The following is a 14,425-nucleotide window of genomic DNA, read 5'->3' as shown; positions in this document are numbered from 1 at the left end:
TATCATCTAAAAACCTCTCCTTACTCCTTGCGTAGAACAGAAGAGCTTAAATGGCGGGTGCTCTTTTGCAATCCACAGGAAAATGAGAATAAGAAGCAGTGACTTTGGTACCCTAGCAGTTAGCATTGTATGTGGCCTCTTATCAATGCTGAAGATACATTGAGAACTTAGTGAAAGGAAAATGCCCCAACCACAAAGGAAAGTACCTGTGGAACACAATCTGAGATTGTGCTTAGAAGTGACCTGTCCGTGCTCCACCCTTCCTGCACATCATTCCTGGTCTTGATTACAATGGCAAACATGCCTGTAAACAATAGTGTGACCTCAGTGGACTGCCCATCACTGGCATTTACCCCATTCCCACCAGGTGAAGCATTAAAGCTCAGATCCTTTAGTTTAGCTACCACCAAGAGATTCTTACAGGTCTGTCTGTGTGAAACCTTTAGGCACATCTCAGGGGGCTGGGGGAGGGGGGCCGCTGTTCAAAGTAGCTTCAGTGTAGTACTGGAATGAATAACTCACCAGGAAAGTAGTCTCTGTGGCTTGGATGTACCGAGTCTACTATGCAGCTCATTGGCTTTATCTGTTCCTCTCTGAGTGGTGTCCATATTTAGAATAAACAGGAAAAAAATGCTACTGTCAACCTCAGTGCCACTAAAGATTGGATATGCGTCTGTCCTGACCCACCACGGGAATAACAGTTAAGCCGTTTCACATCAAATTTCGTTTTGATTCTCTAAACCAGTTTGAAACGTAAACCTCAAAATGTACAGGTGAATTAACCGAGTCTTAATAATTGCCAAGGTCTCCTTGTTAGTAAAAGGCATGATTAATCCCAAAACCGGTTCTCTCTCCTAGAGTTCTACTCTGCTCTCTGTTTCTTCTAGTAGCTGAGAGCTGTTAAGACTGCTGCTACATGAAGTGGAGGCTGTGAAGGAATGTGCTGCCCCGCCCCCCCAGCTCACTTGGGGGTGCTCATTCCTTGTGCCAAGGTTCTTTCCTTCTCTCAGATTCAAAGCACACAGGCTTGAATCATGGATGCAAGCATCTGGGCACCATTAGACGCTGGTAGTTTAAACAGAATACTCCTCCTTTGTAGCCTGGGTTTTCTTGTTCAACCTTGACAAATTGCAAAGGAAATCAGAGCCCAGCAGAGCCCCCTCTCACCTCTCCTCCTGAGTGTCTGTCAGTGCTGAGAGAATCCTGACAGATGAAGCCGCTAATATAACAGAAAACGCAGCAGAACTGGAATTGGACAGTACCATTCTGAGCTCCAAGTAACTCTGGATCTTGTAGGAGGATCTTGTGAGTCATTTAACTATTATCAAGAAGGGACCAAACATTCCAAACTGTGGTTGCCTTTTGCTTATTCCTGTTTGGCCTGGTAGATGTACTTTACAATAGGGAAGGGAGAGGCTAAATCAGAGAGTTTTAGACATATACTTGTTTGCATACTATTTGATAGACCATATAATGTTTGTGAGTAATATGAGGTTATGCACACGCAGAGGCAGGTGGATTTCTGAGTTCAAGGCCAGCCTGGTCTACAAAGTGAGTTCCAGGACAGCCATGGCTATACAGAGAAACCCTGTCTCAAAAAAAAAAAAAAAAAAAAAAGAAGAAGAAGAACAAGAAATGGCAGTCATTACCAAGAGCCAATTGTTCTGATCCACGAGCTCTCTGGAAACCTTCCCGATATATCTTAAGATAGGCACCATCAATGTGGCCATTTTGCTTATAAGAAAATTGAGCCAAGAATGGATAAGAACTTACCTAACAATGCATAGCTGGTACATGGGTGGGCCAAGAAGTTGATAACCATCTATATATCCCAAATCTTAAGCATTCTGATATCATTAACCCTCATGTCAAAATTGAAAAAAAAAATCTGAACTGCCAAATGAGTGATTACAATTGATTTATTAATTTTTTAAATGCTTAGTGGATTTTAATATGGCACATACACTAAGCACATTTCCTACAGGACACACTTTTCTGTAAAAGGAGTTTAGCAAAATTCTGGTCGTTACTTCTACTCAGTCAATACTGGTTGATCTGACGGCAATAGCATGCTCAGGGGCACTCACTTTGAACACTGACGCCTCCCAGTCACTGTATCTGCTCTAGGAACAAACCTTCCCTTCCGATGAGCACCACCATTGCTTGTCGCTGCCTCTGCTGATGATCTTATCCACTTCATCTGGAACTCCATAGGCTTGCTCATGTAATTTAATTTGTTTTTCGCTGGCATACAAAATAATGGATTTCATTATGGTACTTCCTTCATGGTTATCACTGTGTCTTGTTTATGGTTTCTTCTTGCTCCTCCCTCACCATCTGGTCTCCTTCCTCCCTCTGTATAGTTTCTCCTTTGCTTTCATGTACTGTTGGCTTTAGAAGTCTCAGAATATAAGAGGGGGCGGGGAGGGGGGTAAACAACAAAGGTACCTGGGCTTCTCATGCACAGGGCACAAAGTTCACTGAAGTCAGTGTTTCCTGACTCCCCTCTGAACACTTCACTTAGGAGTTACTTTTCAGTGCCCTCTTGCTAGTTTCAAAGGCACAAGAAGTATGAAATGATTTATGGTTTTAGCATTCACAGGATGCCCTTTGCAAGCAAGGCAGTGCAGGATAGAACGTTGCTTTCTTACTGTGGAGTCCTACCTTAGCATTATCGTACTTAACATCCTTGTAATCTCACATTCTTTCTGTAAGCAAATCCATTCAGGTTCTGGCGTGCTCTAAGATATATGGTGTAAAGACTAGTATGTTTTTAAAATCTCAGTTGAATGTTCAGAGGTTTGAAATCAAGAGTGTTACAAATTATGTCTGAAAAATACCCCAAAGGAGAGAAAAGAGACAGGAGGGAAGCAGTTAAGGGAAGAAGTTGGGTTGATAAGAGTGGGTGTATTTAGTTATTTGTGGGTTAGCTTGGTGAGTGGATATTCAATACGTTTTGATAAGACATCAAGATTGGCATCTCACAGTCTACATGAATGTAGACTAAAGCATTTCTAACTATAAGCTTGGTTCATCTCTATGAATTTGAAAACATGCACCCTCCCCCACCCTCATCCCATTTGTATCTGTAAACCCATTGTTTGTGAATTCGATAAATTATGTGAGCCTCTGTCTTCACTTTCCAAAGGTAAAAGATAAGTACCTTTGAATACAAGTTGTATGATTGAGCTGAGTGCCAAAGTGCTAAGGCAAGGATGAGATAGATGCTAGATAAGGCAAAGGCACTATACGTTAGGAGCTACAGAGAACTTAAGCACTGTACGTAAAGGAAGGCATCCAGTATAAGAATATGGCAGAAAGTATTCGGAGTATCTAATGAGCCATGAAGCAATGCAAATGAGCTTTATTATTAAGGCAAGTATCCTGTCATAATACATGCTGTAGTCGTGTGATCCTAATGAGAACCTTTAAGAGAGTCTATTGATGTTCTTAAATGTGTGTAGGTTAAGTGTCACAACTGTTTTCAGTGCATGGTGTGAGTGAGTTGAAGAGAGCCTGGAGAGCAATAAAAACAGCAAAGTGCTTTGGCAGTGGTGGCAAGTTAACAAAAAATGTCTGAACCTTGAACAATTGCTTTTGGAAATGGAGATAAACATATGCCACCTTCCTTCTCTGGCAAAGAATGTTAAGAATTGGCAATTTCTTTACAGCTACTTGATAACCAGGTTTATCTAATGATTTGGTTCATTCCGTATTTACTGATCAGTCACTTAGAAAAGGTGTTCTGCACCTCTTCTTAACTCCTTCTGGACTATCAGATTGCATGTCATAAATACGGAATTCCTCCATGAGACATGGGCTTGTCCTAAGAGGCTCAGCCTAGTGGAATAGGGTAACCACACAAGTAATCACAAGGTGCTGTAAGAGAGCATCTAAAGAGCAATGGGGTGATAGAGTCAGTGCTGTGATTGGTAGATGCAGTGCTGTGATTGGTACAGGCGGTGTTCTAATAAAGGCAGTAATGTAGCTCACTGGAGAGACAGGGTAAAGCACTGATTGTAGATGCTTTTTCAACTTTCAAGTCTTTCTGGTTGTGCAGCAGAGAATCCTATGTCTCCATGAGACTGAGTGACATCCAAGGCTGATACTTAAGCTTCAGAGAGTGGTCATATGACATGGGTCAGAGGAAGCTGGAAAGTCCCACTGTGTCCTCAAACAAATCAGTGGGTGTTTTTGTTGTTGTTGCTGCTGTTTTGTTTTGTTTGCTTGTTTTTTTTTTTGTTTATTTGTTTGTTTTTCTCTACAATGTGGAAACACATGCCTATAATTCTAGCACCCAGAAGGCTGAGATAGGAGAAACTCAAGTTCAAGGCAGACTGTGCTATGTATACACAGCAAGTCCCATGGCAGCCTAATATATAACAAGATCTATTTTTAAACCGTAAAAACAAAGTGCTCATGGGGACTGTTTAACTGTTATGTAAACTATTGACCAGTACTTTTGATTGTTGTGCCATCTTAATTTATTCTATAATATGCACACATACAATAAGGCATTATTCACTACATCATGAGGAGCAGCACAGGCCTAAAACCTAAAGACATGGGGCTAATTAAATAAACAAGTATAAATATAGAATGTGATTTAGGAAAATCATGTTTCTATAAGTGGGAGAAAGTAGCTAGCCATCCATGTTATACTATTAAAAAAAGAGAAAAAAAAAAAAAACTTGAGCAGAATCCATAGATTGAATGCATGTGTGTGTGCTCCTGCGCTCACACACATTCCCACAGCATTCTCAGCATGCACGGTGCTCTTCTGATAAGCTCTGGAAAGAACATCTACGAGAAAGGAAGCTGAGGCCTTTCCAGCTCTCCTGTGTGTTTCTGTAGTTGAGGTTTTGGGGCTTCATTTTACAACCTAGAAAAAAGATGCCCAGAAAGCCCAGTGGGCACTGGGTGCAGTGTGGTCCATTACAAATGTCAGCTGGTCCTTCTAGAGAGCAAAGAAATACAGCTAGCTCAGATGGGTTAAATCTGCTGACAACATCACACCAGTGCTCTTAAGTTTTCCCTTGGAATGAAATGTAGTGTTTTAGAGTAAAGTCAATAGATTTTAGATGAACTATATGATTATGTCTATATTTTGCTTTCTTAACCATTTAAAGCTGAATTATTAACATGAAGTCTGCCAAATCTTGGTAATTCCAAGATGTACTTCAGCATCAGAAATAACTACACCAACTATTATGTGCCTTTTAAATCTTCAGGGTACAGATTTTTAGGCTTTACATTCTGAACTTAGTATTCTGTTATCTCTTGCCAAGACTTTTAGAGACAGCCATCTCATAATTATCGATACATGCTACATGATCTGAAATTAAAGTCAGCTTCATAGAACTTCTTAATTATAGAGCATTTGAAACATAACGCTGGACAGATGGCCTCGCACTTAAGATCACTTGCTGAATTTCCAGAAAACCACAGTGTGTACTCATAAACAGTCACACAGACACACATACACACATAAATAAAAATAAAATAAATCCTTTATAAAAAATAATTCGAAACACTCTCTAGGTAAATAACTTTATATTAGTTATCTTCGTTTTCATGAAAAGCTGTAAATTGAATTGAAAATCAAATTATTTTTAAACTTGCTAGTGAACAATTTGAGCAGTGACACACACTGTTAATGCAGGCACTGGGAAGCAGAGGCCAGCCTTGTCTACACAGCAAGTTTTAGATTAGCTCGGGCTACATTAAAGGCCTCTTTCTGTATGTCTGTCACTCTCTTTCTGTCTAACTCTCCTTCTCATCTCTTTCTCTCTGCCTCTCTCTGTGTCTCTCTGCCTCTTTCTGTTTCTCTCAGTCTGTCTTTCTCTCTTCTCTCCCTATCTTCTCCTCTCTCTGTGTCTCTCTTTCTCTGTCTCTGTCTCTCTCTCTCTCTGTATCTCTCTTTCTCTGTCTCTCTCTCTCTCTCCTCTCTCTCTCTCTCTCTCTCTCTCTCTCTCTCTCTCATACACACACACACACACACAAACATACTCGAGTAGAAATGGAACTGAAAAAATCTGATTGAAATTAATAGATTGTTTCCATTTCAATATCCTAGTTATGATGATATGCTATAGTTTTGAGAAACAAGAAACAGGGTAAGGGTTGTATGGAATCTTAAACATCTCACAAGTTAGGAATGTCATGCGTTCTTTTCTTCCTGTGAATATGTGAGTAAAAGGCACTAGCAAGCAGACCTACTGTTCTGAAGTTGAGCATCCGCCTGGTACTTATTAAGGAACTAACAATAACAGTGATTAGTAGCCTTGTCTATACAGCATGTGTAACTCAGAAGACACAGAAACAAACTTACCATTTTTTTTTCCTCATTCCCAGATTACGCTCGATTTGAGGCCAAAATCCATGACCTACGAGAGCAGATGATGAACCACAGCATGAGCTCCGGGTCCGGGTCCCTTCGAACCAATCAGAAACGCTCCCTGTATGTCAGGTAGGCATCAGAACATTCCTGAGTAGGAGTGTTGGGTCTGAACTATTGGCTTAGGAACACAAATGCCATGCCTATGTTCCAATTAGCCCATGTTTGTCAGTACACTTCTGCTCAAAGGCCTTGCATTTAACCATTTCCAAGTAATTTTTGAAAGGTTATTAGGCCAAAACTCTTCCCTAATTTTATCTTTTCAATTTTTTTTCTTTTTACAAAAAGAAGGGGGGAGTGTGTGTCAATGTAGCTCATGTTAACAAATTCTAGAATTTTTTTTGGTACTAGACACACAAGAATATACTACCACATCCAACTCTTAAATTATTTCTTGATAATATTGAAAATATTAAAATATTAAAGTGAAACATCAGTTGTGTTAATGACCAAAGCTCCAGACGTTTGCTTGCAGTCGGTCTTGGGAGAAACTATTTCTTTTTTCTTCCTGACCTTCCAGGTTATGAGTGTGTTAGCTCTAGTGCATTTATTAGACATCAGCTGTTCTGTCCAAGAGTGGTGTGGATTGCCTGCTTTTCTGAATGTTCCCGTGGAAATACTTTGCTTCAGTAGAATCTCAATACCAGCTGTTTCTCAGACCATAATAGTTTATTTCCTGAACATCTGAAACTCATTAATTAGCCTGGTGTGGTAACTCACCCCTGCAGTCTCAGTACGTATAAGATGGAGGCAAGGAGACCACCACAAGATTGCTCTTAGTAGTAAGTTCCTTGGCTACAGAGTGAGTGACTTGAAATGGCCTGTCATTATTTTCTCTGCATGGAAACCTTGAGTGAGGTCTGTAGACACTCAAGAATAGCATGGTTTACATTCTAGTACTAAATCCTGTACCACATCTAAGAGTCATCTATTCATGTGTGTGTTCCTGCATGTGTTGTATGTGTGTGCACATGTGTGAGCACACATGTACATGTGCTTCTACAATGTGGGTCCTAAGAACTGAACTATGACCTTCATGCTAGGTTGTAAGCAACTTTAGCTACTGAGCCATTTTGTCAACACAGGGTTTTTAATAAGTAATACAAATACTAACAGCTTGGAATGAACATGGCCCCTTATGTGGTCAGAATGAGTGTATGTACTATTTGGAGGAAACAGGTCCTCACTGTTTGGATGTCCACTGCCAGCTATGGTCCAGGATCTGATTGACAGCTAAGGCCACATCTTCTCACCTGTGATACATATGCTAAATGATGCACATGAGCTGGACTTGTCTGAATTCCAAATGGCTATAAATATAAAGGTAGCATTAACTTTCCTGTGTATCAGTCATGGCAAGAAGACCAATTTTAAAATTTGGTTTCTTCTCAATTTGCTGGATGCTCTCTGGCCATCATAGAATGCCAGTTTATTCTGGAGAGTTTCTGTGCCTCAGGACTCTTGGACTTAAAAACACATGATATATGATGATGATGACAGACAGACAGATAGAGAGACAGACACATCCATCTAACAGACTATTAATCTGTCATAGCTAGCCAACTCTATCTACATTGTTTTGAAGTATGTCATTGTCCATGGAAGGAAATGTGGAGAACTACCTTAGTAAATGTCTTAGAGTGACATCACAAATGAAATAGAAGTTAAGCCAATTTGTGTCTTTTTCTCTTCTCAGTACTTGTATGTTATAATCACTGGTTTTCATGATAAAAATTATTTTGAAAAATCTTGAAATGTTTTATTTTGGGATAGCAAATAGGAAAAAAAGTAGTTTGGCTAAGAGTATCCAGGCAAATTCGTCAACTGAATGAATGACTTTACAGACTAAAACCACAGAGAAAAAACCATCGATGTTGATGCCTTTAAAAACAGAGTACATGAAAATATGGTTAATGCAGTAGAAAAAAGTTGATGAAGATATGTGGGTTAAAAGTTTTTAAGTTGTAGAAAATTAAATGAAGGGCCATGACACATAAAATCGAGACATATTTGAAAGTACTATTGATTAGAATGACATCTTCATGATGAGAAGTGGTAAACAAAAGTATAATATGAAAGAAAATTGGAAAGTCAAGCTGATAGATAGTTTTCAAAGGAGCACATTCTTCAGTGAGACTTAAACACACTTCCATATAAAATGTCCCAGAAAAAAAAATCTCTTTCATATGAAAATCTGGTATTTGGTCTTCTAAAATCCCATTCTGTAGTACCTACAGGTCAGACCTCAGCATCTAAATGAGTCTGAGAGACAGAGGGTGGTAGATGAAATAAAGGCCACACACACAATAAGAGCCCAGAACAAGAACTCTAAGGGCTCCTAGCCTTGTTCTTGCACAATTTGTAAAATAGACCAACAAGGGAAGCGAGGATGTAAAATGGACTAGCACAGCCCAAACAGAGTCCTTACCAAAAATTGTCCCCGGAGACACTTGCCGTATCTGGAGCATGCCTACAGGAACTGTACCAAATTAGTCTGTGTTTATTTTAGAACATCAGCTACTCACTCTCTCAAAATAAATGAGTAGCAGGGTTTCTTGACTATAGAAGAATAAAGTAATGAGTATGTCTTTCTGGTCTGGAAATGACATCTTGGAGTATTATTTTACTTGTCTTGCTTACCTTACTCTAAATGCCAAAAGGAACCTTAGCTATTACTAGGTCTGCTCTGAGAACCAAAAAGAAAAAACATTTGCCTGGGAATCCCACAGTGGCTATGACAGCCAACTCTCTGACCAGTCCTACATTTCTCCCCACCTTGTTCCATCTCCCTCCATCTTAGTTCATCGGTTCCAGCTGTTGGATGTATGTTAGCTGTGGTTGCCAGTCTCTGGCCAGTGCTGTGTTAGACACTCAGATGAATGAGAAGTGAAATTCAAGCATACTACTTTAGGGCAATATGGAATATATTTTAGGGCCTTCCCTGATATTATGCATATATTTGCAAGAAGTAAATACCTAAGTCAGAGAGTTTTGAGCTAGGATAAGCAATTCAATATTTGCCTAGTTCAAATAATTTCTACTCTGCCTTAGAGTTCCCTTCTTACCCCCCCCCCACACACACACATACTCATATGCAGAGAGAGAGAGAGAGAGAGAAAGTGAAAGTGAAAGTGAAAGAGAGAAAGTGTCTAAGCTAGTTTTGGCTCTGATCCTGTTGAAGATGTCATGACATCTTAAGAACCTTTTGAAGCTGGCCTTATCCCTCTGGTAGACATAATCCTCCCAAGTGGTAACACTTTGTTTCCCTGAACCCTTGAAATGAGAGAAAGTAAGCAGCACTACCTGGCTCAAAGAGAGCTTTAAACTGGTTCCAAAGATTTTCAATCTAGATGGAATTATTTTACTTGTCTTAAGCTGTGTGCAGCACTAGAAGTGATGTGGGAGCAGTGTACGAGTGAAATCGATCGATACTCATAATCCTCTACATGTTGTACAGGGATGACTTCAATGTGTTTGCACTATTTGACTTTTATGTGTCCTGTATTGTGGAAACCTATATTTGAAAAGTCATAACAACAAATAAAGTTGCCTGGGGATATAGTCCAACAGAACTGTGCTCACATAGCCTGTAATAGAGCCTGGATTACAAACATAGTATCAAAAAATGAAGAAAATGAACCGAAGTGTTAAGGATACAAATATGGCAATTTTCAGTGTATTAGGCAACTACATTTTTAGTTCCCAGTACATGTACTTAATCCCCAGAGTAGCTATGTGGGATTTAGTTCATGTCATCAAGGCTGTCCATATGAGAAAAAGAAGCAAGCAGGTGCCTAGGTGGAATGACTGAATTCATCTCTTCATAGATGTTCTCCCCTTCTGCCCTTCAGTAAAAAAGCTGGTTTCCAAAGAACATGGCTTTCCTTGCTGCTAAGAGAACTATGGTCAGAGACAGATGGTTTTAGTTCCCTTAGAGGCACAGAAGCCTAGAGGTGACACTTCTTTAAAAGGAGGAATAAAAGCACCCAGATCACTAGGAGAAGGCTGGAGGTCAGAGAGAAAAACAGATACATATAGCTATCGCTTAAGAGTCAAAGGTCACAGTAAAGAACATTTTGGCCTATGTTCATTGGCTAATAAAGAATATTGAGACTTCCAGTAAGTACCCGGCATCCTTGTTATGAACTTGTTACGTGTTCTGAGCGCTACACTTAACTCTCAGTCACGAAGCCTCTTTTACCTATCTGTTCTGTTCCTAAACCCATAACGGGAACAAAGGACTCGGCCAAAAAAACCATGTCTTCTGCCTGTAGGAAACTCACCATCTAGTAGGAACCAGGACAGCAGTTAAATGCAGTGGAAGATAGACCACAAATCTTCTGGAACTTTGACTGCTTCCTAATGCACAATATTAGAGTTGCTATTTCAGAAACTTTCTCAGTATCTTGACCCAAGGAATGAAGGGCATTCATTCCTTCTCATGACCCTGTAAATGGAAACATTCCTAAAGAGGAAAGAACGTGGGTGTTGAGCAGCAGCACGCTTTTGCTTATGTATAGCGTGTGCTTCATTGTTTTCCATTCTGTGGGGTCAGTCTCTCTGTGCTCAGTGATGGTCACAGCTGACTGACTTGATTTAATAACTCCTCAGTGGATCATGATGTATGGCTTACAAATACACAGAAGAGTTCTGGGTCAAAAGCTTGGTACCCAGTCAAGCAGGAAAAAGCACTTCCCTGCATTAGCAATTCAGTATCCCAGGGATCCCAAATGCTTGCTGGTGTAGCTGATTTGGAAGGGGGTTATGACTGACATTAGGGAAGAAGTAGAAATAGAGGAAAATATCTTCCGTGAGGCTTTCTTCAATCAAATACACTTAGGAGAAAAAAAACCCTTCTATTATTCTATAGAATTACCTCAGCCTAGCAGGAGTATGGCAACCTTCTTTGAGTTAAAGAAAGAGATTCTGCCAAATGGTTTTCTTCAGATTCCCCAGCTAGACTTGACATGGGAACATACTTTCAGGTCCTATTTAAGATGCCATAGAGTAGTATGTAGGGACACAGTTGTTGGACTCAGCTAAACACAGATACTTTTATAGTCTGAACTTGCCACGCACGAGTTCTGTGACCATAGAGAAATCAGAGCCATCTCCCTTAGCTTCATTTCTTTGTCTATAGGAGTGAAAATGGTAACAGGAATAGTATATGATGAAGTGACTATGATCATTTATACGCAGCACATGGAAAGACATTGATAAATCTTAGTTGATGATCATTATTTATTACAAAGGCTGCCTGTCTAAACAGGGCAGATGGGAGTCCATGTTTCATCCCACCCCTAGGGTGGCGAAACACAGCTACTCCACTGTTGTAATCCAGTGCTGGGCTTTTAGGAAGCACCAAGACACTGTTCAGAGGGTAGGTAGGGAAACAGTCTAAGATGTGGGAAGCTGAAGCTGGGGTTTCCTCACTCCTAGGAATCCAGTTGCAGCTGCTGGGAAACTGCACAGAGGAGTCAGGTAACAAAGGGTTGGGGTCCAAGGAGCTGTGATGAAGACCCCAGAACTGGGAGGTCCCAAACTCCTGGACATCCTGGCGCTTTGGGTCTTGAGGACTTGGGTTGTGAGGAGTTGGGAATGGAGTTGGGGGCATGCTTGGGCTGAGGACGAATGGGCTGGGGCAAGGGGAATGGGAACTCCAGCTTAGCTCATTTGTGATTGTAGCAGTAGGTGTGTGGGCCTTCTGCAAGAGACTTAGGCTGTGCTTCTGTAGTCAAAGGCTGTCTCCATGCTCCCCACAGTGGCTCTTGATGAAAGAGACAGTCCTTGGTTCCAAACTGTTTATTGATTGTTCATCATAGAAAGTGGATGCATACCACCTTCTCAGGGTGGATCAGAGATTAATTACCTTTTGCAGGAAGGAATGTCTGGGTAGGGAAGCCTATTGGCTAAACCCTCAGGGTCTCATTAGTATGGAGAACTATGTTCTGGGCTACATCACTATCATGGGGAGTGCGGTCACATGTTCTGGACCAGGAATCTAGTAGGGAGCAGAGACATCTACCATCCCAGGTGTGTACCTGGGTACCAGGGTCTCAGACCCATTTAACCTTACCAAGTTTCCTGGTACAGTCCACTGTCCCCACAGGCAGAGACTGTAGAATTGATTGTGAATAGGCATTATTTTCTTAGCACTGGGGTGAACTGTCCCTCTGGCTCGCTCCCATTGTTCCATTGCTTTCTTTCAGCAGGAAAAGGACAAGGTTTCCTGGTGGCCTATACTCCTTTCTGGCCTCTGTACCATGGTGCCTGAAAAGAAGGCCATAATTCTGTGGCCTTAGAATGCTCAGCTTTAGCAGCTTCCTAATAAGACTCAACCCAGGGAAGCCGGAAAAGAATTCAGTAATAGCCACAAACTCGGGTCACTGCGTATTCAGCTAGCACTCCCACGTTCACACAGATGCCAGCACTGCCACACTCACATAATGTCTCCTTCTTCCCCTCTGCTCTCTGTGTGGACTCCGGCTCCCTCTTCAATTCTGTTTTGATGGGAAAGACTATTCTTTTATGGTTGTTCTTTATTGTACTGTTTTTCTTTCAGTGGCAATTTTTGTTTTATGGTCTGTAAATAATGTGACCAGTGGACTGAAAGTGGTCCCCTGCCCCATTGTTCCCATTCACTGTGTATAAAGTGACTGACTGCCTTCTGGTGTGATAAAGTACCCTGACACAGGCAACCTCAGGGAGAAAGGGTTTATTTTGACTCATAGTTTTAAGGTACAGCTCGTTATTGTTACGTATTGTTACAAGTTATGATCTAAACAACCTAATGGTCATATTACATCCATAGCCTGGGAACAAAGAGTGATGAATATTCTTATTCACCTGCTTTTCTCTTTTGTTATGCAACCTGGGATGCTAGCCTATGGAATAATGCTGTTTACAATCAATAAACTCAATCTAGATAATCTCTCACAGACAAGCCCAGAGTCTAACCTAAAGATAATCCCTCACAGGCAGGTTTGTTTCCCTGATGACTCTTGATTCTGTCAAATTGGCAATATCAACCATTACACATCAAGTCATTCATGTCTTGATTTTTCTAGTCAATAAGAATATTGTTTGCATTGGTCTACGATATGCCAGTTAGCCATAGATGTCAAGGAGGTAGAGGCAAATGAGAATCATAGGCTCTTTCTCTCAACCTGCAAAGTATAGATCTGTTGGTAGTTTATCAACTATGTAAATCATTACTGGAAAGATCATCTCCTGATAACTAATATGTCACATATTTTATGATTATATACTTATTTTAATAGTATATAAAAATGTAATAATAGTATATAAAAAACTTTCTCCATATATATGGAGAAAGTTTGCTGAAGTGGACATACCATTGAAGAACAGCCTAAGATCCCAGTTAGCATCTTCATTTCATCAAGTTTTTAATTCTTAGTAAACATTTATTAAATGAATGAACTCCACATCTATCTTTCCTACACAAATGTAGCCAAAGTACTTGATCAAGCTGGTGGCAGTTAATTATGAACTGGGGACAGCAAGTCCATCTGTGTCTTCAAGATACAAGTACCTCCTGCCAGCACTGCAATTCCAGGAAAGATGTGGCATCATCGGGACAGCAGCCTGCTTCATTTGTCCCCCAAACTCTCAGATTTCATTTTAACCAGGGCCTAATCAATAACAGAATTAACATACACACACACAGACTTATTAGAGAAAAATTCTGAGACAGGGCCAAGCTCTTGGCAAAGTTGCCCTTTCTCTTCCAGGAGACAATGTCTAGATGTTCCTTTAGTGGCAGTTTTGAAAAATAAAAAATACTATCTGGGACACTTTGCTTTGATGGACTTTTATTTAGGGAAAAAGTTATTCCTATATTATTAATTATGGTGAGACAAAATACAATTTTTGTAGTATTCCTTTGTATATGTAGAGGATTTTTCTATGATAGTCATTTTCCTTTGAATAACAGTACAGACATCTACTCTCTATCCCATGGCCCCATTGGTCAGTAACCCAGTCATGGTAGGAAAGAGAGTGGCACAG

The 14,425-nt window shown here is 40.4% G+C and overlaps 1 protein-coding gene across 22 annotated transcripts in view; it reads left to right on the top strand.

Annotated features, from left to right (window-relative positions):
* The window catches only part of Dlg2 (discs large MAGUK scaffold protein 2), a 2,003,181-nt gene that overhangs the window by 1,841,524 nt on the left and 147,232 nt on the right, over positions 1 to 14,425 (top strand). For all 22 annotated transcript variants that reach the window (XM_085841533.1, XM_085841532.1, XM_085841531.1 and 19 more), the window contains one exon: positions 6,355 to 6,469. In XM_085841533.1, coding sequence (XP_085697659.1) covers positions 6,399 to 6,469 — 71 coding nt within the window. In that variant the 5' untranslated portion in view covers positions 6,355 to 6,398. The remainder of the gene's footprint in view (positions 1 to 6,354; positions 6,470 to 14,425) is intronic.

The sequence above is a fragment of the Mus caroli genome, unplaced genomic scaffold, assembly GCF_978045245.1.
Source record: "Mus caroli unplaced genomic scaffold, Mus_caroli_1 scaffold_8, whole genome shotgun sequence".
NCBI lineage: Eukaryota > Metazoa > Chordata > Mammalia > Rodentia > Muridae > Mus > Mus caroli.
This window is presented reverse-complemented; position numbering and strand designations above follow the sequence as displayed.